The sequence below is a fragment of the Mustela lutreola genome, chromosome 5, assembly GCF_030435805.1.
Source record: "Mustela lutreola isolate mMusLut2 chromosome 5, mMusLut2.pri, whole genome shotgun sequence".
NCBI lineage: Eukaryota > Metazoa > Chordata > Mammalia > Carnivora > Mustelidae > Mustela > Mustela lutreola.
In genome coordinates, this window is record NC_081294.1 from 401,453 (window position 1) to 423,562 (window position 22,110).

Consider the following 22,110-nt stretch of genomic DNA (forward strand, 5'->3'; position numbering starts at 1 on the left):
CGCTCTGCCCCCCCCACCCCCACCCCGCACTCCTCACCCCCCGGCCGGGCCGGCGTCAGCTGCGGTCGTTCCCGGGGGCTTCTGTCTGGACTCAGGACAGCGCTGACCTGACAAGTGCAGGGCCTGACCCCAGGGTGGAACAGCCACTCACTGCCCAGCTGCCCAGGAGCGCGGCGGTGTTGCCCTCGACGGTCAGACGTGCCCGATCACCACCCGTTACCCCCCGTGTTCAGAATCTACTCAGTGTCCGCCCGGCGCCAGTCCCTGGTCTCGGGAGGAGCCGCGGCTGCAGCCCAGAGGACAAGGTGCTGCCGCAGGAAGGGCAGTGGGAGCTTTAAAGCTGAAGGTCAGTCGTGCAGACCCCGCGGACACACCAAGTGAGGCGGAGGGAGGGAGAGGCAGGACGGCTCCCACCCAGGAGGCGGCCAGAGGGTGACGGAGGACGCGTGGGGAAGACGCCCGAGGGACGGTGAGGCCGGACAAGGAGCCCAGGAGGCGGCCAGCCTGGGGACACTGAGAGGACAGGGCGGGAAGGGACAGGCCGGCCCCTCCCCACCCAGCATCACGCCACCCCCTGGGGCCGTCGCGGGTGCAGGGACCCGCCCCGACGCACGTCCCCCGTGGAGCCCCGCGGGGACCCCGTCCAGGCCCGCCCCCTGACGGCCCGGCAGCTCAGGCCCCGCCTTTCCGGCGCGCGGCGGAAGCGGAAGTGCCCGCGGGCAGCTCACTTCCGGCCGGGCTCCGGCGGGCGGCGGCGGCCGGTGAGCGTGTGGCGGCGGCCGCGGCGGAGGGCGGTGTGCGGGGTGTGCGGGGTGTGCGGTGCGGGGGCGGTCGCGGACGTGCGCGGATCGGGGGCGGTGCGCGCGGCCCCGGGCGGTGGGCAGCACCGGGGCGCGCTCTCCGCGGACGCGGCCGGGGTGCGCGCGGCCCCGAAGGCGGGGCGGAGGCCTCCCCGTCCTCCCGCTGAGAGTCCTCCCGCGGGGAGCGCCCGGAGGTCGCGGCTGGGGGACGGGGCCGCGGACTGCGAGAGCCTCGCCGGCTGCACAGCTGCGGGGGCAGCTCGCTGGGGCGGCGGCGGGACGCGCGGCGCGTCGGGGCGGGGCGGGAGCGAGCGGGGCGGGAGCGAGCGGAGCGGGAGCGTGCGGGGCGGGGCGGGAGCGTGCGGGGAGGGGCAGAGGGAAGGCGTGCCCCGCGGGGACAGGCGCTGGCCCGGGCTCGTGGAAGCGTCCGTGGAGGCCGGGGCTCTGCCGAGGGCGTGCGGGAGCTCGGGGAGAGCGCGGTCTCCACCATCGGAGAAGCTGGGTGCGGAGGCCGTGCGTGGGGGCAGTGGACTGAGCTCAGGGGACACGTCCACGGAACCCTCCCATTGCCGGGCGCTCCCGGATGCCGGGTCGGGCGCCCGCACCGGGGCACTGCAGCTGGGAGGGAGGTGTGCTGTGGCGCGCGGGCGTCTGTCCGCCTACTGGTCGCGCCTGAGCGGATCCCTTTGGCCCCTCCTCTTTGTCTGTTAGGGTTGTTAAATGTACAAAGTGGAATTTCGGACATTACAGACAGTTCTGGGGTTTTTAGTATTTTTAAAAAGCTTTCAAAGATTTATTGGAGAGAGCGAGAGCGAGCAAACGCGCGTGCAAGCAGACAGGGTGGGGGAGCGGGAGAGAGCGAATCTCAAGCGGACTCCATGCTGAGGGCAGAGCCCCCAGCCCCGCAGGACCCTGAGATCACAACCCAAGCGGAAATCAGAGTCAGGGGCTTAACCGGCGGAGCTGCTCAGATGCCCGGTGGTGAGGCCCGTTGAGGTGTGCTGGCCCTTTGCCTCTGTGTCCTCGCCGAGGCCTCCTGGCACAGCTGCCCCACCAGTGTGGCCAAAGGGGGCCATGAGGGCTCCAGAAGTGGGCTGTGCCTGGGCGAGAGAAGGACCTGGGAGAGTGACATCGGATAGGGTGCGGGTCCGTGTCTCCACACAGACACCCTCTGTTCATCGTTTTTAACTGGAGGTGCTTCTGCTTTACCTACCTTTGTATCTGAGTCCTGAAAGCTCGTGCCTGTTACCGAGGCGCTCATCCTCCTGGTTCAGCGCTCCGATTTACCGGATCAGGATCTCCCGTGTTCTCCTTGTAGCTCCATTGTGAACCGCAGAGATTTTAGGGGGAAGGGGTTTCGTACCTACCTGTCTACCTTCCTAACACATCTTCCCCTGCTGCTCCCTCTCTCCCTGTTCACACAGGGTGCCTCTAGTATGACTCGCCCTGAGATCCCAGCTGCTTTTTAACCATGAAGGAGACAGACCGGGAGGCTGTAGCCACAGCTGTCCAGAGGGTTGCGGGGATGCTCCAGCGCCCGGACCAGCTGGACAAAGTAGAGCAGTACCGGAGAAGAGAGGCCCGGAAAAAGGCCTCGGTGGAGGCCAGACTGAAGGTACGAGACCACGGGGCCACAGGCGTCCGTCCACTCCGTCAGGCCGGATCCGTCTGCCTCGAGTGCGGGGTGGCTGCGTAACGTCACCGTTATAGTTTGGCTCAGTGAGCCTTTGTGGTGGTCTGCAAAGAGGCGGACCAGACCGTCGTCTTTGTTTGACACATTCCTTCCAAAAGCGTGTCACCCAGCAGCAGATTCCTAGAGCAGATGGGGCGAGTGTTGGAACAACCTCTGAAGCACACAGAAGTGTCCATTTAAATTTTAAGCAGTACTAGAAGTCGAGCAGCTACCCTTATTTCTGAAGTCTTCTGCAGGGTGCCACCGTAGAGCGTTTTGTTTAGAACTTTCCAGCACACACTGTGGCTGTCTGGCCCGAGGGGGGCGGGGGGAGAGAGGCACGGTGATTAACGCTGTGAGAGAGGCAAGAAAGAAAATCACTCTTTTTCAAGGTACCTTATGATTGGTTTGGTTTTCAATCTCATTGGTGTTGGGAAGTGAGTTTTTTAAAAAACTACTTCTATTCCGTGTAGTTACACCGATGTTAAGACTGCGGTCTGCCATGATGAACAGGCAGCAGAGCGGCCTTGGGGGTTCACGAGCCTCTGAGGAAGGTTCATATTCACACGCACGTGGCCCCTGAAACGGTGTCAGCGTCTGGGTGGTGGCAGGCTTCGGGAGACGGGATGAGGGCCACTTGTTTGTGCCACACGGAGGATCCAGAGACCAGTGGGACTTACTTAAAACACTGGTTTTACTAAAGAAGTTTTAGTAAAATTTCTCTTTAGCTTGGACCTGCTGCATTTTTAGTCAGCATTTCAGTCTGTTCCGGAAACTTAGGGGATTAACTGATAATCATCCCTGTGGTCTAGAAACCTTGTGTGGTTTGTTACCATCATCGTTAACGATCTCTACGTGCGACTTAGGGTTCCTGGGTCGAATGTGTTCCTGGCTTTGGTCGTGCCACCTGGCCTTCCCTCCCCTCCACTGGCTGCCCCTTCTTCATGTCCCCTCCCTTTTGGCCACTAGCTGCGGGCATCTTGGCGTGCCGGTGGAGTGAGTCTGGATCCCAGACGAAGCAGCTCTCCGCAGTGGGCCAGCCATCCTAGAGCTGAGTCTGGTCCCGGCTGAGGGACAGGAGGCCCTATACCTCAGAGCTGATGAGCGAGTCCTCACAGTCTTGGGTGAGGCCCGAGGGAGCTGTGGAGGCCTGGGGCAGCCCTGGGACCAGAGGGAGGCCCGGGGAGACCACATGTGGCGTCCTCCTGGGGCAGGCCTGCGAGCTGAGGCAGTCCCATCGAAGTATCCAGAACCTTCAGGCTGAGGGCCTGGTTGAGGAGTTTGGGACGTGTTCTCAGGCAACACTGAAAAAAAAGAAAAGCTATTTTGTGACTCGGTTAAGTCCTTGCTGAATCTTATTCTCTTTTTTCTGAGTATTGGCTGTTCTCCGCTATTGAAATTTGTCTCCTGTGACCTTGAACTTTCTGAAGAAGATTTGTCTGTGGCTGTCCTGGCTCCGCTGACCCCCTTCCCTCACCCCTGGATGTGTCCCCCAGGCTGCCATCCAGTCCCAGTTGGACGGTGTGCGTACGGGCCTGAGCCAGCTGCACAACGCACTGAACGATGTCAAAGACGTCCAGCAGTCCCTGGCCGACGTCAGCAAGGACTGGAGGCAGAGCATCAACACCATCGAGAGCCTCAAGGACGTGAAGGATGCTGTCGTGCGGCACAGCCAGCTCGCCGCGGCTGTGGAAAACCTCAAGAACATCTTCTCAGGTGGCCGGTGGGGACAGCTGGGGATGGCGGGTGCCTGGGGCGTCAGGGCCAGAGTGCTGTCTCTTCTCTTTGCCTTGACTCACTGTTCCTTGCCTACGGGTGGTGCAGAGCCGGGCCCAGTTTTTGTGCTGTGTATTTACAGCCCTTCCTTGGGGTGGACCGTGAGTTTGAGTCCCACCTGTGTGGCTGACTTCCTGTTTGCAGTAAGGGCGGAAGGGGCCAGTTGAACAAGCAGAGACGAGTAGCTCTGTTTGGACGGAGACACTGATGTGGGTTAACAGCATAAGCACTTGTGAGCTTCATTCCCTGGGCTGCAGGGTGGCTGTCAGGTCAGGAGACCAGATGGGACTCCGATAGGTGACAGAGAAAAGTGTCCCGGAAGACAGGACGGGTTGGGGGGGGCAGTTCCCAGCTGGAGAGCTGATGCCAGCAAATGGCATTTCCTAAGAGGAGGAGAGTGTGCCCATGCGCAGGGGTGGGGAGAGCAAAGAAGGGACACATTCTGCGGCCTCGGTCCGCACTGGGCAGGGTCTGGTGGAGGCCTTGGGGCTGGTTGGGGTGGCGTGGGGACAGGAGGTATGGGGTGGCCCTTTCAGAGCCATGTCCCTGTACCTCGCCAGTGAGAGGCTCTGCAGCCTATCTGGGAACAGTGTCATTTGTCACGTGGGTGGGGCTCCATGTCTGCTCAGCACAGTCCCGAGCCCGTACCACCCCATCCTCACCCCTCCCCTCTGTCAGGGTCGCCAGCATCCCCGCAAGAGACCTTGAGGCGGTCTGACCCCTTCCCTTCCTTTATTCCGTCTCTGGTCTCAGTGAATTTTTTCTGTTCTTCTCTAAACTTTGCTCGACCCCGGAGCGTAATCTGCCGCAGCTCTTCACACCACATACAGCCACATCATGGCCCTGCTCCCGCCGCATCGTACCTTGGTAATTTGTGTCCTGTTCAGCTCCTGCTCCTCGGACTCCTCTCATGCTCTTGTCTGGTGGCGGCACTGTTGAGTACCTGGCCCCCTTGCTCATCTTCCCGGGGTCTGAGACTTAAGGCCACGTTCTAAGTTGCTTCTCCCATCCTGCCCCCACGAATACCTCGGCATTGCCGACTCTACAGTGGGTGTTAAGGAAGCCTTCGTCTTGGTGACTGTTGGCTGCCCGGAATTGGAATGTAGTCCCCAAGCCCGAATGTCCTTCATGACTGTGAGCCAGCACCTTGCTTGTTAATTTTCCTCCTTACGATTTCCTGTTGACTGGTAACATTTCCTTCCGGTCTTGTGAAACTAATGCCAAATGACCAAAAAGTTACTTTCCTGGAAGGAGTTCATCCACAGGAGTTGAAAACAATTTTCTTCCCTTGAAGAGCAACTGAGGCTACGTTATATACACATTTTGGTTAGCAGTCTACTGTATCGGGAAGATGTGCTGGTTTGAGCCCCTTTAGACGTTTCTCATTGCCGGTCATTTGGTAGGACTGTACCCAGTACCCAGCCTTTCCCCCCACTTTGTTTTAACATGAGATGCACTTAATATAAAATTTACCATCTTGATTGTTTTTGAGTGTATAGTTCTCTGGTGTTAGGTACTTCCACATTGTGCAGCTGTCACCACCATCCGCTACCAGCGTAAAACAGACTGTGCGGTGCTGTGTGTCAGTGACGTGCAAGTGACACTGAGAGACCACCACCAAACGCTGCGCCATTGAATGATGGCTCCCCGTTTCCTCTCCCCTGACCAGTTGAGGGTCTGTTTAGATTTTCTGTTTCTTCCCAAGTTAGTCTCTAGGTTTTTGCCTGGGTGTCTGGGTCATCTGGTTGGTTGTTGTACTGTCGTCTGTAGTACTCTCGGAGCCTTTCTGTTTCTGTAGAACCGGCAGTAACGCCCCTGCTTTCATTTCCAGTTTTAGTATTTGAGTCTTCTCTTTTATTTTTTCCTTTAAGTTCCTGAGCTAAAGATTTGTTAATCATTGGTCTTTTCAAAGAATTGCCTCTTGATTTTGTTGGTTTTCCCGTTCTCTATTCCGTTTCTTTCTGCTCTGCTCTTTGTTATTTCCTTCCTGCTGGTAGCTTTGGGTTCAGCTTATTCTTCTTTTTCTGGTTCCCTGAATTTATAAAGTCAGGTTGTTGATGTGATAGTTCTCTCTCTCTCTCTTTTTTAGCATAAGTGTTGCTGGCTATGCACTTGTCCTTAAACATTGCTCTGTTAGAGCCTGCAAGTTCCAGTTTGTTGGGTTCTATTTTTGTTTCCATATTTTCTAATTTCTCCTGTGATTTCTTTGAGCCAGTGATTGTGTTATTTAATCTCTACTAATTCGTGAATTTTTCATCTGTTACGGATTTTCAACTTCATCCCATCCTGGCTGGAAAAGATACATTGTATAATTTCTATCTCTTAAAATGTATCGAGGTTGAATTTGTGATTTTACATAAGGTCTGTCCTGGAAAATATGCTCTCGGGAAGGACGTGTGTGGCTGCTGGGCAGAAGGACACGTGTGTGGCTGCTGGAGAGAAGGACGTGTGTGGCTGTTGGGCGTGTGTCTGTTCGATGGAGCTGGTTGATTGTGTTGTTCAGGTCCTGTGTGTCCTTATTCATCTCCTGGTGGTTGTCCCGTCCGTCACCAAGAGAGACGTGGAACTGCCTGTTTTCCAGTAGAGTCTTTGTCTTCTTTGTCTCTTGTAAACTTGCTGATTTCAAGTCCGTCTTGTGCGGCATCAGTGGGGCCACCTGCTCTATTTTGGTCCCTGTTCGCCTGGCCTGCCTTCTCCCACCTTTCATGTCAGCCGGTTTGTGTCTTTGCATCACGGGCGAGCCTCTTACAGATAGCAGATGGCTGGATCTTGTGTTTTGATCCATTCTACCAGTCTCTGTTTTTTAACTGGGAAGTTAATCCATTTACATTTGAAGCAATTACTGAAAATGGCTGACACATTTCTGCATTTTGCTATTTGATTTCTGTGACTTACAATCTTTGATCCTCATTTCCTGCTATTTCTGTTTTCTTTTGTGTTTAGTTGATTTTTTGTGTGTGTGTGGTGAAATGTTTAATTCCTTTCTCATTCCTTTTTTATGTATTCAGAATCTGTTTTCTTTCCAGTTACTGTGTGGATTACATTTAACCTCTAAAGTTAAAAATACTCTTGAATTTATGCTAGCTTAACTTCAGTAACAGACAAAAACTCTGCTCCTACACAATGTTGTCTCACCCTTTCAGTTACTGATGTCACAAAATTACATCCTTATACGTTATCCAAAAACATAGAAGAGTTGTTTATTATTCGTTAGTCTTTCAAATTATGTGGAAAACACCATGCAGAATTATAAACCAGTTACAGCAATACTAGCTTTGGACAAAGAATTTTTTTTCCCTAAATGTATTAGTCTTTTCAATTACGTAGGACAAAAAGTAAAGTCACAAACCGAAGTTACCATAACACGAGCTTACGTGGCTGCCCTGTATCTCCCTTTACTGCGATCTTTATTCCCCCGTAGCACTCTGCATTACCACCCGGCACCCTTGCAGCCACCGGACTCGCTGAGGCAGTTCTCCAGGGCCGCGAGCGCTCAGCCCTGTCTGGAAGTGTCTTTGTGTCCTTCACTTTTGAAGGCCAGTTTTGCCAGGTACGGGGCTCTGGGGTGACTGTTGTTTTCTTTTAGACTTCAACAGTCTTAGCCACTGTCCTTGGGCCTCCGAAGTTCCTGATGGAAAAGCTGCTTGTTGTCTTACTGAGGCTCCCTCATAGGCCACCAGCTGCTTGCCCCTCACTGCTTTCCAGGTTCTCTCTGTCTTTGGTTTTCAGCAATTTGTTTGTAATGTGTCTTGTTCTTGGTCTCCGAGTTTTTTCTCCTTGGAGTTTATTGAGCTTTTAGATGTTTATATTCCTGTCTTTCATCAAGTTAAGTAAGTTTGATCATATTCAGATAATTTCTCTGTCTTCTTACCTCTCTCATCATCTTCGGGGATGTCAGAGTGTGCGCGGTGCCCCAGGGTCCTGTAGGCCTGTCTGCTCGCCTTCAGTCTTTGTTCGTTCTGTCCTTCCTACGTAGTAATTTTGTTACCTCGTCTTTGCTGGTTCTTTCTTCTGTCAGGTTTGCCTTTGAATCCCTGAAGTAGGTTTTCTGTTTCAGTTGCTGTAGTTTTTACCTCCAGAATTCTTTTTGGTTTCTTTTCAGGTTTCCCTGTCTTCATTGATGTTTGCATTTTGTTCTGTGTCATTTTCTGGACTTACCACGTCTTCCTTTAGTCCCTGGAGCACATTTAAGACTTGTTTTAAAGTCTTCATCCAGTAGAGGGTGTCTGTGAAGTGGCTGCCTGTGGTTCAAGTTGTCATCCCAGGGTCCTCGGATCGAGCCCCGTGTCAGGCTCCTTGCTCAGTAGGAACTCACTTCTCCCTCTGCTGCTCCCCTGCTTGTGCCCACTTATGCGCACGCACTCTCTGTCTCTCTCTTTCTGACAAATAAGTAAACAAAATGTTTAAATAAAAGTGACGTCTTCATCCAATAGATGGACCACCTAGTGTCTCTCAGGGATGGTTATCTTTTCCCCTTGACTCTCATACCTTTCTGTGTCTTTTTATGTCTTGTGATTTTTGTTGTTGAATGTTGGACACGTGAATCCAGTAACATAGTAACTCTGAAAATCAGATTCTCCTCTTCTGCAGGGTCTGCTGATTGCTGTTTGTTGTTCGGTAGGCTGTCTCTGTGCTGAGGGTCAGACTAAGAGGTAAACTGAAGGTCTTCCCAGGTCTTTTCTGAGCCAGACCTCTTCGAGCTTTTTAACTCTCCCACACGAGATTGTGCGTGAATGTCGTAGTCCTGAACGTCTGGAAGGGGAAGGGAGGAAAAATGGAGGGAAGGGGGCACCAGCTCTTCAAATCATCCGGAAGTCACCTGACTCCAGGGCAAGGGGTTGGCAGCAGTTGTGGCCTGAGTGCAGTAACTGTGTTCCACCACTGTGTGTGCCTCTCCCTGAGTGGAGGCAGCGACCAGCAGCTGGAGCACAGATCCCGGGTTTTGGAGGACGTGGTCCTCTTTGCTCAGCCTGGTTCCCTAAAGCTCCGTGCAAGCCGCTTTGGGAATGCGTGTCAGGCTGGGCTGGGGCTGGGAACGTGCTCCTGTGCTAAGAGCTGGGGTGGACCAAATGAACCACAGTTTACTGCCAGGCCATCTGCTGGAAGGTGCCAGCCTTCCTCAGACCCAACACTTCCAAAATAGTTACTCAGATTCTGCCAGCGCCGTTGCCGTCTGGGTGCGGAGACCGATTCCTGGCGCTCCCTCCTCTGCCATCGTCCCAGGCTCCTCCACGGCCGTTTTTGTGGTTTTTCACACTTTCATCTTGTGCCTTTTTCCCTAGTGCCCGAAATTGTGCGGGAGACCCAGGACCTCATAGAACAAGGGGCGCTTCTCCAGGCGCACCGGAAGCTGATGGACCTGGAGTGCTCCCGGGACGGGCTGATGTACGAGCAGTACCGCATGGACAGTGGGAATACTCGGGACATGACCCTCATCCACAGCTACTTCGGAAGCACGCAGGGGCTCTCGGATGAGCTGGCCAAGCAGCTGTGGATGGTGCTGCAGAGGTCACTGGTTACCGTTCGCCGTGACCCCACCTTGTTGGTCTCGGTTGTTAGAATTATCGAAAGGGAAGAAAAAATCGACAGGCGCATACTTGACCGAAAGAAACAAACTAGTTTTGTTCCTCCCGGGAGGCCCAAGAATTGGAAGGAGAAAATGTTTGCGATCTTGGACAGAACCGTGACTACTAGAATTGAGGGCACACAGGCAGACACCAAGGAGTCCGACAAGATGTGGCTCGTCCGCCACCTGGAAATCATAAGGAAGTACGTCCTGGATGACCTCATTGTTGCCAAAAACCTGATGGTTCAGTGCTTCCCTCCCCATTACGAGATCTTCAGAAACCTCCTGAGCATGTACCACCAGGCCCTGAGCACGCGGATGCAGGAGCTCGCGGCCGAAGACCTGGAAGCCAATGAGATCGTGAGCCTGTTGACGTGGGTCCTAAACACCTACACGAGGTAACTCCGAAGTCACTCTTGTATTTTCTTTTACATACAGTTGAGTTGCTTTGCTGCATGTGCTCAGCTCCCTCAGACTTCGTTTTCTGCTGATGAACGTCTCCCCTCGGGTCCGTGTGCGTGCTTAGCCTTGAGGCCAGGGCCCAGCCTCTGGCTGTGTGAACGCTCCTGTGTTTGGGTGGTGCTTCTGCTCTTGACTTCCCGTCCCTAGTGAGCAGCTCGGCATCGGGCTGTTCTGTGACACTGAGTGCCCACTGTGCACTAGGCCCCTCCTGCCTCGCGGTGGCCTCCCGAGCGTCTGGTTCCACCCGGCAGACGGGTGAGGACACGTGGGCTCAGGAGGTCCCAGAACCAGCATGGGTCACAGGAGGCACCAGCTCCGTCCTCTTGGCTGCCAGTGCCCCCCAGCTTGGTTTCTTCTCACCAGTACCCTGGGAAAATCCGTTCTTTCTGTGTTTCAGCCTTAAGGTTTTGTCCCTTTGCAAAAGGGACATGAGCCGTTTAGTGCTTGTACTCGTCTGACGCAGGGTTGGGAACTGTGGCCGCGGTGCGGTATGCTGACGTTCTTTAAGATTAGCTAGCTGAGGGGAAGATACGTTTTTGGATTTTGCTGGGTTTTGTGAATTGAGAACAATATAAAATTCTGTGCTGTAATTATTTTTAGCCTGTCTTTTTGCTCATGTGCAGAAATTTGTTAACCCTCCTGCTTATCAGTAAGGGTTCGGATGTTTTGTGTGAATATTGGTAACCGGCTGTAGGAGAGAATGCTTACGTCTTCATGTAAAAACATAGGAGAGACGCTCTGTCACCCACGATGACGGTGGTCACTCTGGTGTGTCTGCGGCTTCGTTGTGCCAGGCATGGGTACTGTCCCCCGGGCGCTGCCCTCTCCCAGCCCACAGGTCCGGGGCCATCACCATCCTCCCCAGCCCGTGGCCTTCCCTGTTCAGGCCTTGAGGTCTCGTTACCCCACGAGGAAAGTACCGTGAGGGTCTTCTTCATGTTGTGCGTGAGGAGACTGAGGCGCGGGGGTCCCGTGCCCAGTATGGACGCGGCCGGCCCGTGAGGGCAGTAGAATCCGGGCCCTGCACCCTCGCTGCTCAGCTGCCAGACTGGGCACTGGCTCATGTGCAGTGTGTGTCTTGCCTTCGTGCGTTTTCGTGTGTGCACAGCTGCGTACGGCCGCCTTCTCGGCATTTGGACTTCGGTGGGAAAAACGGAGCTGCTTTCACGCTAGAAACGTTTCTCACTGCAGCGAGGCTCTTGGGTGACGTCGCGGCGGAGCGAACCGTCTCTGGAAACTTGCAGGGTTTCCCCAAGTGCCTTTCGCTAGGGAGGAGCTCGTGTCTCTGCCGGTGCTTGTGCTCGGGCTCCGCGTTTGCCTGTGAACGTGTACTGCGGGAACGCGGCACAGGGCGCGTGACTTTTTCTGGACGTCTGAGAACCCGACCGCACGAGGATGAGAACGGGCGCCTAACGGGGACTCCTCTGAAATCCCGTCCCCGTTCCTGCCTCCTCACACCCGCTTGTCCGACCGCGCTGGTCCTCCTGCCGAGCGTCTGTCGTCAGGAAGCGCAGGGAGCGGCACCGCTGGCCTCAGCGGCCCTGTGCGTGCTTGTCATTCCGTGGGTGACGGGACCTGCCCGCCCAGCACCTCCGCTTCGCCGGCCGGGCCCTCCCCGGGGCTGGGCGTCAGGCACACACGTCTCCGCTCGCGGGCTTGCTTTCCTGAGTGCCGGGGGGCCGCGGGCTGAGGCCAGGGACAGGGGGGCCTCGTGGGACCACTCCCGGCGCAGCGTGCGCCCAGGGCCTGCCCCCCGCCCCGACACGGTCTCGAGGACGCTCGGGCACTTGCGTGTCGGAAGAAAGAGCGACACTTAGCTGAGCGCACTGTCTCCCCGCTAACTCTTCTTTCTCACACCCGGCTTTGCCGCAGTGCAGAGATGATGGGGAACGCGGAGCTGGCCCCGGAAGTGGACGTCAGCACCCTGGAGCCTTTGCTCTCTGCAGACGTGGTCTCTGAGCTGCTCAACACGTACATGTCAACCCTCACGGTGAGTAGAGCGGGCGCACCTCCGAGCCAGGCCTCGTGGTGGACCCAGTCCCGCTCGGAGGCCGCGGGCGGAGGGAGGCAGGAGCGACCTGTCTTGGTGTTGGCCTCCGAAGGGTGCGTGGGCTGGTTCGGGGTCGTCGCGTCTTCCAGGGAGGTGAGGAGGGCGGCGGGTTTTCCGGCCCCGGGTGGAGACTGAGCGTGTGTCCCACGGAACAGAAGCGCCCTCTGGCTGGAGCAGTGAGCCTCATGGCCCCCGGGAGCCGGATGGGCGGTGGTGCCAGCTGGCCTCAGAGCTGAGCCTCGGAGTGGGAGGGGGCACGTGGGGCCCGGGTGCACCCCCCAACACCCGTGACCCCAGGTGGTCTGCGAGGAGCATGGGAGGGTCAGGGCCTGCCTCCCTGGCCGAGGGGAGCCCAAGCGGCTGACAGCATCCCGACTGAGACGCTGAGCCCCCCCGCAGGGAAGCAGGGAAGGGGCCGCGCTCCCAACGTGGCGGCGCTGGTGTGTGGTCTTTTGGGGACAAGCCTGCTGGGGGCACGTCCGCCTCGTGCTTCCGTGTACAGCTGACCGGCCTGGCCTGGCCTGCCGCCGTGGTGCTTGTCCAGACGGTGGCTGGTGGAGGCAGCGCCTGGCACAGAGGTGGCTGGTGGAGCGGCTTCTCTGGTGTCCCCTTGTTTGGGAATAGTGACTCCCAGGGCCCTGAGTTTGATTTTTGCCGCTGCGTGGCTGAGGAAAGTCCGTGTGTGTTGTCTTAGGGGGCATGTTCTGTTCTTCCTTTTTCTGTGATGCCAAATTTCTGTAGTCAAACATCATTGCCTGGCTGCGGAAAGCACTAGAAACAGACAAGAAGGACTGGGTGAAAGAGACGGAGCCTGAGGCCGACCAGGACGGGTACTACCAGACGACGCTCCCCGCCATCGTCTTCCAGGTACCGCCGTGCACTGAGGTCCCCTGCCGGGCCGCCCCTGGGGTCTGTGGGCTCGACAAGTGCACGTAAAGTGCCTCCCTCCCTAAAGACAGAGGGACCCCTTCCGGGTGCCTCAGGCCCCTCTTTCTCCGGAGCAGAAGGCGCCAAGGGTCACCCGTCCAAACGGTTTTGCCCGGAGTTACTCTAGTTTTCCTGAAGCATTTGAGTTTGCGCTGGAACCAAACTGCGTGTTACTTGCACATGACGCTCAGATTGGAGTTTGCTGCTTTGATGTTCTCTGATGTTGAAAATGGCTGAGATTCATCTTCCAAAATGCCACCTGACTGAGTACGACCCCGTGGGTTTGGGGAAGTGTCCTTTACGTTATGACCATAATTGCGCCGTCTCCTTCTGGTTCCTTTGCTTTTGGGTGCCCAGCACCTGCTGGCGTCCTCCGGCTTCCCTACGGTCCTTTTCTTCTGGCCTCGGTGTTTCCTCCCGGAGGAAGGGTTCTGGCAGGAGGAGGGCTGAGTCGCGTTCTGACCCTTGTGTGGGACCACGTCGCTGACACGTGCTTGGATGCCAGCCGGGCGCAGTGACACTGCGGGCGTCTGTCTCCGGTGACACCGCGAGCCACACAGGGATCTCCCCGTCCCCTTTATTTTGGAAACTGGTGTCAGACAGACTGTGTGCCCCGCAGGCCTGGGGTGAGCCTGGCCTCCCTGCCCTCTCCGCCTCTCCACGTGTAGCTCTCCCCAGCTCCAGGGTGTACGCTCCCGGTACTTCGTAAGGAATTCACGTCTCGAGTTGCAGCCCAGCTCCTGGCACCCATGGGACCCCAGCTGCACCCGACCCCCTTAGGCCCCCATCTCCTCCCCAGCTCACTGAGAACACGTGTTTCCCTCCGTGTGGAGATCAGCCCGTCTGCAGGTGATTAGGAAGTGATTCACTTGTTGTTTTTTCATCTGATGAGAAAGTTGTCCATTTAACTGACTTGCTGTTTTTTGAGTGGTTTCCCCCCACCCCTGATTTTAGGCTAGAGCTACCAGTTGGCAGATAGGGGTTTATATAATAGGAAATTGCACCCTTGTGAGTTTATATTAGAATTCATAAACTCTCCCAATTTTTAGATGTTCGAACAGAATCTTCAAGTTGCTGCTCAGATAAGTGAAGATTTGAAAACAAAGGTACTTGTTTTGTGTCTTCAGCAAATGAACTCTTTCCTGAGTAGGTATGTATTTTGCCAGTGCGCTCATTTAGAAAGTGTATGGTTTTAAAACTTAAAAGCAGAATTTTGATCCTAATATGCCTGATATTAAAAAGTATTTTAGGCCTGGATTTGTTGTCGTGACCTTTGTTATTTTGAAACAAGCCTTTGGAACAGATGACGCTGTTTTCTTGAGAGCCCACGGGGGCCTGATTCTCCTCCAATGCTTCCTTTCACTTGTCTGCACGGCCCGGGGCCTGGGAGGGACTCCCGTCAGGTGGCAGCTCCAGTCCCGTCACTGGGAGTCGCCGCCCCCCCCCCCCTCAACGGGGCTGGGGACTGTGTCTCCAGGACTCCTCTTTTTGATTTGCTCGGGAGGATTTTCAAACCTGTACAGAAGCAGAAAGACTGGTGTAAAAAAAACTTGACCCATCGTCCACCTTCAAAAGCTGCCCCTCTAAAGCCCCTCTCCCCCAAGCATTTTAAAGCAAGTCCCATTTTGGCATTTCGTCCTGTGTACCCTCATTCTGGCTGAGGGCCAGCTCACACCAAGTTTGTATTTGGGTTTCCCCAGTGGTTTCAGACGTGCCTCCTTCTAGTGGTGTGTGGAGACTGAGCTAGGAGCCGGTCTGGGCTCCCTGGTCTCGGGGAGAGCCACTCTGTGAGCCACTGGCCTGTGGACACGTGCAGGTTATGTCCGAGGGCCCAGCACCTTCTTATCCGGCCCTGACTGCCGGCCTTGGGAGCCACATGTTGGGTCTAAAGGCTTGTGAGATTCCTCTTTATTTTCTTGCTGTTTCGTAAGAACCCGGTGTAGGTGGGGTACGCTCTGCATTGTGGCACACTGCGGTGTGGGGTCCGCCTGTCCTGCCCTGCAGACTGAGAGTCCCCATCAGCCGTACCCCTGAGGGTCATGGCCCCAGTTTTGTTAGCAGAAAGAGGAAATTTTCCTCATCAGCCTCAGAAGTTTGCTTACCTGAACCACACGTTAGACAGAAAGGTGGGATAAATATTTCTTTTTAATTGCCAACTTTGCTCCTTTTATAAGGTCTTTTAAACATACGTACAGTGTGTTGTAGTGTTGTGTTCTGGTGTGTGAGCCTAACAATTTCAGAAATAAAATACGTAGTGATCTCAGTTGCTTGTTTTCTTGACCTCAAATGGAAGTTATTTATTTTGAGTAATGTCTTAATTTGACTTTTTCAGGGAAAGTTTCAGAAAGTGACATCTTATCTAATATTTGATAATGCTCCCAACACTATAGTATGAATTTCTAGGCAAATTGTGTGTTAGATAAAATAATAATTTTCCCCTCACAAATACTTATATACTCAGAATACTAAATCATATTTCAGAGCCTGACACAAAGTATATTTTTAGTAATCCATTTAAAATGATCAGCTTCCCTGATTTTTCATTAGTATACAGATCGTCCAAAAATTTATTTTATTTTTCAAGACTTACCTGGTCAGATGTTAACAAAGCCAGATGTCTTCATCAGGTGTGATTTCCTTGTGAAGTCTGGCACACCCCGCAGGCCCCCCCTTACCAGTGGTTCTGCTGGGGGCTGTGTGTTCCCAGATACAAAGAGGAGGCCCAGTCGTATAAAGAGGAGCACCTCCGGGACCGGCAGCACCCGCACTGCTACGTCCAGTATATGATCGCCGTCATCAACAACTGCCAGACCTTTAAGTAAGTGACTGTGGGGCACAGGGCGACCCCAGAATGAAAGGGCAGAAGGGAAGTGTTCTGAGTTGCTTCATTGAGCCTTGCCTGTTTCCTTACAGAGAATCCATCGTCAGTTTGAAAAGGAAGTACTTGAGAAGTGAAACGGAAGAAGGTGTGTCTCTGACCCAGCCCAGCATGGATGGGATTCTGGACACCATTGCACAGGAAGGCTGCAGCAGCCTGCTGGAGGAGGTCTTCCTGGACCTGGAGGTGGGAGCCGGTTCTTCGCTGCTTTGTTTCCAGGCTGAAAATCTTGTTTCCGTCCAGCGTGGGTCTGTGACCCATCCTGTGACCGCACCCTGTGACCCAGATGGAGCCGACATTCCGGTTCACCCTTCTCCCTATGAAAGGGCCTTTGCTTTTCTGTGAGGTAGGCCTCGTATGATGCAGGTGCAGAGTAGAGGTCCTTCCGGTGTATAGTTGGACAGAATATCATTAGATAATAAAGAGACTGATCTCAGCGGATTATAAAATGGAAACAAGTACGTAGAAGGAAGACGGACTGTGCTCTTTAGCAAATTCTTGATACCAGAACCAAATTGAGAATTCTTCCAAGTTTGCACACCCACCACGTGGACCAGTCTCAGCTTTGCATAAAAGTACGACACGGAGTCGCTGACAGAATGCACTTAGTTAGCATCATGTCAGAGGCACCAAGAACAGGGAGGGATTATTTCAAAGATGCAGGCGTTACATTGATGTATGGGCAGAAACCAGAGTATGTTTAAAAAATAAAAGTCTGATCATCTTGGGTCCTCCTGGGAAGGAAGGACCTGGCGAGGATCTTCTGGGGCGATTGGTGGGATCATTTTGTGATGTCGCATGCTTTCTCGAAAATGGTTTAGTACATGGATAGATGATTATGGATTATAATCTAAATGGATTAGATGGAACGGATACATTTGAAATTATTTCCAAATTAAAAAAAAACTAACAAAAAATGAGATAAAGGACACAAGTAAACCCTTTCACAGAAAAGGTGTTACGGATGTCCAAAATGTGAAAACAAAATGCCCGGTCTTTCCAGTCTTCAGAGATATGCACGCTCAAACCGAGTGTTCTCTGTGGCTTTGCGGGCTGGCAGGTAGCTCTGTAGGCACGGGAGAGGGCGTGCTCTCATGTGTTCTCTGCAGGACCAGTGCTGTAGCTTTTAGAGGGCCCTGTGGAAAGTTTCCGGGGTTTAGTTTGCACACTTGTTGGCTGAACAGTTCTGCTTTCGGGGTTTCACCTGCAGAAAAGCACAGGTTCATTGCACTGTTCTTTGTAACTGCAAAATGTGAGCAGTTTTAAATGTCCGTTGGGAACGGGTAAGTGCAGAATAGCCATATGACATACGTGAACAGTAGAGGCGGCCTGTGTATGGACAGATCTCCACGTCCCCGAAGTCGTGTAGCCAGTGTCTCACATGGTTACGGGATGTGTTTGCAGATCCCATGGCAGTAGGGTTTTTACGTGTGTATTTCTGTCACAGAACATCACTGAGGCTCTACAGCACCTTCCTCTGGATACGTGTGACTCGGGGCCAGTGTCTAGGTGACATTTTCTGTGCTCTTTTCAGCAACATCTCAGTGAGCTGATGACAAGGAAGTGGCTGTTAGGCTCCAATGCCGTGGACATTATTTGTGTTACTGTGGAAGATTATTTCAGTGATTTTGCCAAAATTAAAAAGCCGTACAAAAAGGTAAGAGTGTGGACACAGTGACACGGTGAGCTCACCTACAGGCCGGAGCCAACCTGCCGTCTTGTGTGGAGCTCCGTGTCCGCTTGGTTCTGTGAATGCACGTTCACGGGTGGTTTCATGAACCTGAGGCACAGACGTCATGTCTGGAGACAGGCCGGGTGGAGGCGATGGTGCTTCTGTTCATTTAACCTTCCTGCCTCCTGACACCCCACCAAACCCTCCTTGACACATGGCTACAGACACCGGCCGTGCTCGTGATACGGACCTCCTCAGCAGCCCCAAAAGCCCTGGAAGGGAGAAGGGGGCAGCAGCTGTGGATCGGGGCTAAGCGGCAGCTCTCTCTGCAGGATCCCCGTCCAGGGCACAAGCCGGCTGCCAGCTTTCCCACTCCAGTGGAGGCCCCAGGGCTCGTGTCTGTGTGGCCGGGCCCTGGAGAACCCAGGAGCCCTGCCCCAGACGTGGAGAGCCCCCGTGTGCCCCAGCCCCGTTCCATGTCCTCAGGGGTGTCCCCGAGCTAGCCCGTTTCCTCCTGCAGGGCCTGGGCCTGCCTCTCTCGTGGATTCTCAGGGTCTCAGGCAGTGTTTGCTGCTATTGCCGTATCGAGTGATGGGATTTCAAAAGTCGGGCTTTCCATATGTTTTTTCCTGGCTCATAGGAAATGGTTTGGATATACCGACCTTGTGTTCATACGTTTTGTAAAACTTCTGATTGTTTCTGGGTTCCGTCTCAGGACCCTTTCGGATTTCTGTGTAGATGCTTGTGTCGACTGAGCGGTGACACTGTTTTCATTTCTGGTTCTCACACTTTCATGTGTTTTTGTCCTCCTGTGGTGACTGGGACCCAGCGTCACCCTTGTCTGAGTGTTCAGTTTAAAGGAAATTCTTATGACTCTGCCAGTAAGAGTGATGCTTGTCAGGAGACCCGCTGCCTGGAGCCCTGACTGGTTCCCTCACCTGCTCTGTGCAGAAGCCTCTGGCTGGTCAGAAGGTCAGGTGCTGCTCTCTCGTTGCTTGCCTGGCTTTTAGGTCCACTATTTATTTCAACATTTGATATGTTGATTTAGTAGTTGATGCCTGAGGAGCCCAAGGGTGTGTGCTGCCCTCCGGGGGCGGCTTCTCTGGAGGGCTCATCTGCTGGCGCGACTGGGCACGAATTTCCTTTCACCACGTACTTGAGTGAATGCGCGTATGTGCTCTTTCAGGTCCTGGCATCTGTCGACGGGCAGGAGGGTGGGTGTCCTGCACGGCTGCCTGGCCAGCCTGGGTCTCAGCGGGCACCTGGTGGGGTGGGGTGTCTCAGCGGGGAGCCCGGAGGGGGTCTCAGGGGTTTAATCTGGGGGGTTGTCTCAGTGGGAGCCTGGGGGATCCTTAGCAAGGGGTGGGGATCTCTGGGGAGTGCCTGGGGGAGCCTCAGCAGGGGCTGGGGGGTGTCTCAGCAGGGAGCCTGGGTGGGGATCCTTAGGAAGGGGAGGGAGTCTCACTGAGGTGCCTGGGGGTGTCTCAGCAGGGGGTGGGGGCCTCAGTGGGATGCTTGGGAGGGGTCTCTGGGGAGCCTGGGGGGGTCTCAGTGGGAGGGGCGTGGGCATCTGAGCAGGAGCCCCGGGGCTGCCTGGCTGACCCCCCGTGTGCCGGCAGAGGATGACCGCGGAGGCGCAGCGGCGAGTGGTGCTGGAGTACCTGCGGGCCGTCATGCAGAAGCGCATCTCCTTCCGCAGCGCCGAGGAGCGCAAGGAGGGTGCCGAGAGGATGGTCCGGGAGGCCGCGCAGCTCCGCCTCCTGTTCCGGAAGCTGGCCGCCGTGAGTGCCGCTCTGGTTCTGTGTCCCCAGCGGGGATGTTGATGCCCGCTGGTCCGGGCCAGTCCTGTGAGGGACCAGATGACCAGTCGGTCCCCCTTGTGAGCAGGGGAAGGTCTGTTGGACCTTGTGGCTGGGATGGCTTCTAGGGCGTTACCGCGAGCCCATGGGAGTGGTGCTAGCCGGACTGGTCTCACCTCTTGGGCTGCCGGCCCCCTGCCTGCAGCGTCCCTGCTGAGGGCACACGCGACAGCTCCCCTGTGGGCCTTCAGTGGTCACCTGGGCCACAGAGTTCCACGGACACTTGGCTTGTGTCTCCTCATGGCGCTCGGCAGCTGCACACACATTATCTTCCAGGGCTTTGGTGAGGATGCAGACGGGCACTGTGACACCATCGTGGCCATCGCGGAAGTTATTAAGCTGACAGACCCATCACTGCTCTACCTGGAAGTTTCCACACTGGTCAGCAAATATCCAGACATTAGGTAAGAGCCCATGAGCCGTCTGTTTCAGCTAGAAATTGTGGAACAGAGCAGTAAGCTCATTCCTAGGGTCACTGACAAGATGGAGAGGCCTGACCGTCAGGTGTGAGCGCCGTTGGGGGGCCCAGTTCCTGGGAGGACAAGCTGTGTGGACGATAGCCAGGAGCAGAGTGGGCACATCTGTGTGCCTCTACATCCCCTAGCCCTGCTACTGGACCTGGAGCCTACTGGTCACACACCTCCCAGGTGTCAGAGCACAGGTGGCCTGAGTGTAGGTGGGACGTCACCACACTCTGCACTGGGGGAAGGTGGCAGAGCAGAGTGGTTTCTGGAAGCTCATCTTGTGCTCGTGGATTCAGGGAGGGGAGCGCAGGTGCCTGTCACATGCGACCACGCCCCCCCCCACCTTCCTGTCTCACCCAGCGACTTTGTCAGCGCTGTGGGTTTGCTTGAAGCAGGACGGAGTGGTGTTCCTGGGCTCACCAGCGTCTCTCACTCTAGTCAGGTGGTCTGTTAGAGAGTTAAGAGAGCAGCTTACGAGACTTCGTGATTGTGGGTTGAAGGGAAGGGGCACGGTGAGGGGAGAACTCTGGTCTCTCTCCCGTCCTGACGTGGGGCATGCGCTGCACGTCCACAGCTGTCGACCCTGCTCTGACCCTGCTTTGGGGCCTCCGTGTTGGCCCGGCCAGGCAGGGGGGAGTGCGGGGGGCAGATGGAGTTGGATGTGGGGGGCGAGCGGCGGGAAGCGCCCGACGTGCCCGTGTCCCCGCACCCACAGGGACGAGCACATCGGCGCACTCCTGGCCATGCGAGGGGATGCCAGCCGGGACCTGAAGCAGACCATCATCGAGACGCTGGAGCAAGGCCCCACACAGGCCAACCCGAACTATGTGCCCATCTTCAAGGAGATCATGGTTCCCAGTCTGAACGTGGCAAAGCTCCTCAAGTAGCCTGCCAGGCCCCGGCCCTGGAGATGTGTGGCCGCCAGAAAGCCGAGAGATGCCCGGGACCCCTGGGCCTGCATCTCCCGCTGCCGCACTCACGGCGCCTTAAAGAACAAGTACTCTGGTGGCTGTGGTACTTCTGGCTTCCTCGTGCTTTGTAACGTCCCTTGTGAGGCATGTTCCGGTGTGAGGGGCCTTGTGGTGCCTGTCCCTCTTGACCCCTGGGTCTTCATTTCCACACAGTGTAAACACAAACTCTGCTGCTCAGTAAAGAGTCTGACCTCCCGCAGGGACTGAGGGGTCCTGGACGTGAAGGTGTTCTTGGAGGGGGTGTGGTGAGCGGCCTGCCGCAGTGGAGGCCAGAGGTGCCCCGGCAGGCAGTCGGCTTGGGGCTCTCTCCCCGCCTCCGCCCCGTCCCACCCCGCGGGCTTGTGCCCTCTCTAAGAAAGAAATGTGCCTGTGACACAAGAACCCAAGGATCTTGGAGGGCAGGATCCGTCCTGGGTGGACCAGATTCACCTCAGGGGGGGTTCACCTCAGGGGGATGAGATTCTGCTGGGAGTGGGATCCATCTCGGTCGGAGGGGACAGGATTCACCTGGAGGTGGGATCCACCTCGGGGGGACAGGATTCACCTGGACATTGGGGGCAGATGCAGTCCTGCCTCCCCCGTCAGTCTCATCTCAACCTTCAGACTGCCCTTGTGCATCTCTTTTCAGCGCTGCGCCCCACCCCCTTCGGTGTCTCAGCTGCCTCCTCCCCCCACTCTGGCCGGGTGGTGCTGCTCTGCCCTTTCTGGGCACCTGTTTGCTGTGTGCAGTGATGAGTCTGAGTAAGCGAGTGAGCACAGGTGCCCGCCTGTCTGTGCCTGGGAAGAACCAGGTCTCAGACCCCAGGATGCACCAGCAGCTGTGTCCCCACGATCTCCCTGCACCACCCGAAGGGGCTGCCTCGGTCACATGCGTGCGCACACAGCCGTCGATGTTAACTTTAGAGCCCGAGCACGGTTCGCCTACAGCAAGCTACGTCTTACATTCTCCTGATGTGACTGCTCACGGTTACCACCCAAAGTGCCCTGAAGCATCTTTTTTTTTTTTTTTTTTT

At 55.4% G+C, this 22,110-nt stretch overlaps 1 protein-coding gene across 3 annotated transcripts; it reads left to right on the forward strand.

The window, feature by feature from the left end:
* The first annotated feature begins 683 nt into the window (after window positions 1–683).
* Window positions 684–21,300, forward strand: EXOC3 (exocyst complex component 3). Of its 3 annotated transcripts, XM_059173548.1 has the most exons (13): window positions 684–761; window positions 2,225–2,415; window positions 3,969–4,188; window positions 9,531–10,212; window positions 12,149–12,266; window positions 13,068–13,193; window positions 14,303–14,403; window positions 15,961–16,071; window positions 16,167–16,317; window positions 17,666–17,788; window positions 19,423–19,584; window positions 19,939–20,066; window positions 20,842–21,300. In XM_059173548.1, the coding sequence occupies exons 2-13, from the start codon at window positions 2,272–2,274 to the stop codon at window positions 21,011–21,013; spliced, it is 2,238 nt and encodes a 745-aa protein (XP_059029531.1). In that variant the 5' UTR covers window positions 684–761; window positions 2,225–2,271; the 3' UTR covers window positions 21,014–21,300. The 3 variants fall into 3 exon arrangements, with proteins under 3 accessions (XP_059029531.1, XP_059029533.1, XP_059029532.1); XM_059173550.1 differs by lacking the exons at window positions 684–761; window positions 19,423–19,584; XM_059173549.1 differs by lacking the exons at window positions 684–761; window positions 2,225–2,415; window positions 3,969–4,188 and adding an exon at window positions 4,197–5,115.
* The last annotated feature ends 810 nt before the right edge of the window (window positions 21,301–22,110 follow it).

Bases quoted from the DNA above. Each gene is read 5' to 3' on its own strand.
- EXOC3 (XM_059173548.1), top strand. From the start codon at position 2,272: ATGAAGGAGACAGACCGGGAGGCTGTAGCCACAGCTGTCCAGAGGGTT. The intron at 16,072-16,166 runs GTAAGTGACTGT...GTTTCCTTACAG, and splicing joins AACAACTGCCAGACCTTTAA to AGAATCCATCGTCAGTTTGA. The intron at 19,585-19,938 runs GTGAGTGCCGCT...ATTATCTTCCAG, and splicing joins TGTTCCGGAAGCTGGCCGCC to GGCTTTGGTGAGGATGCAGA.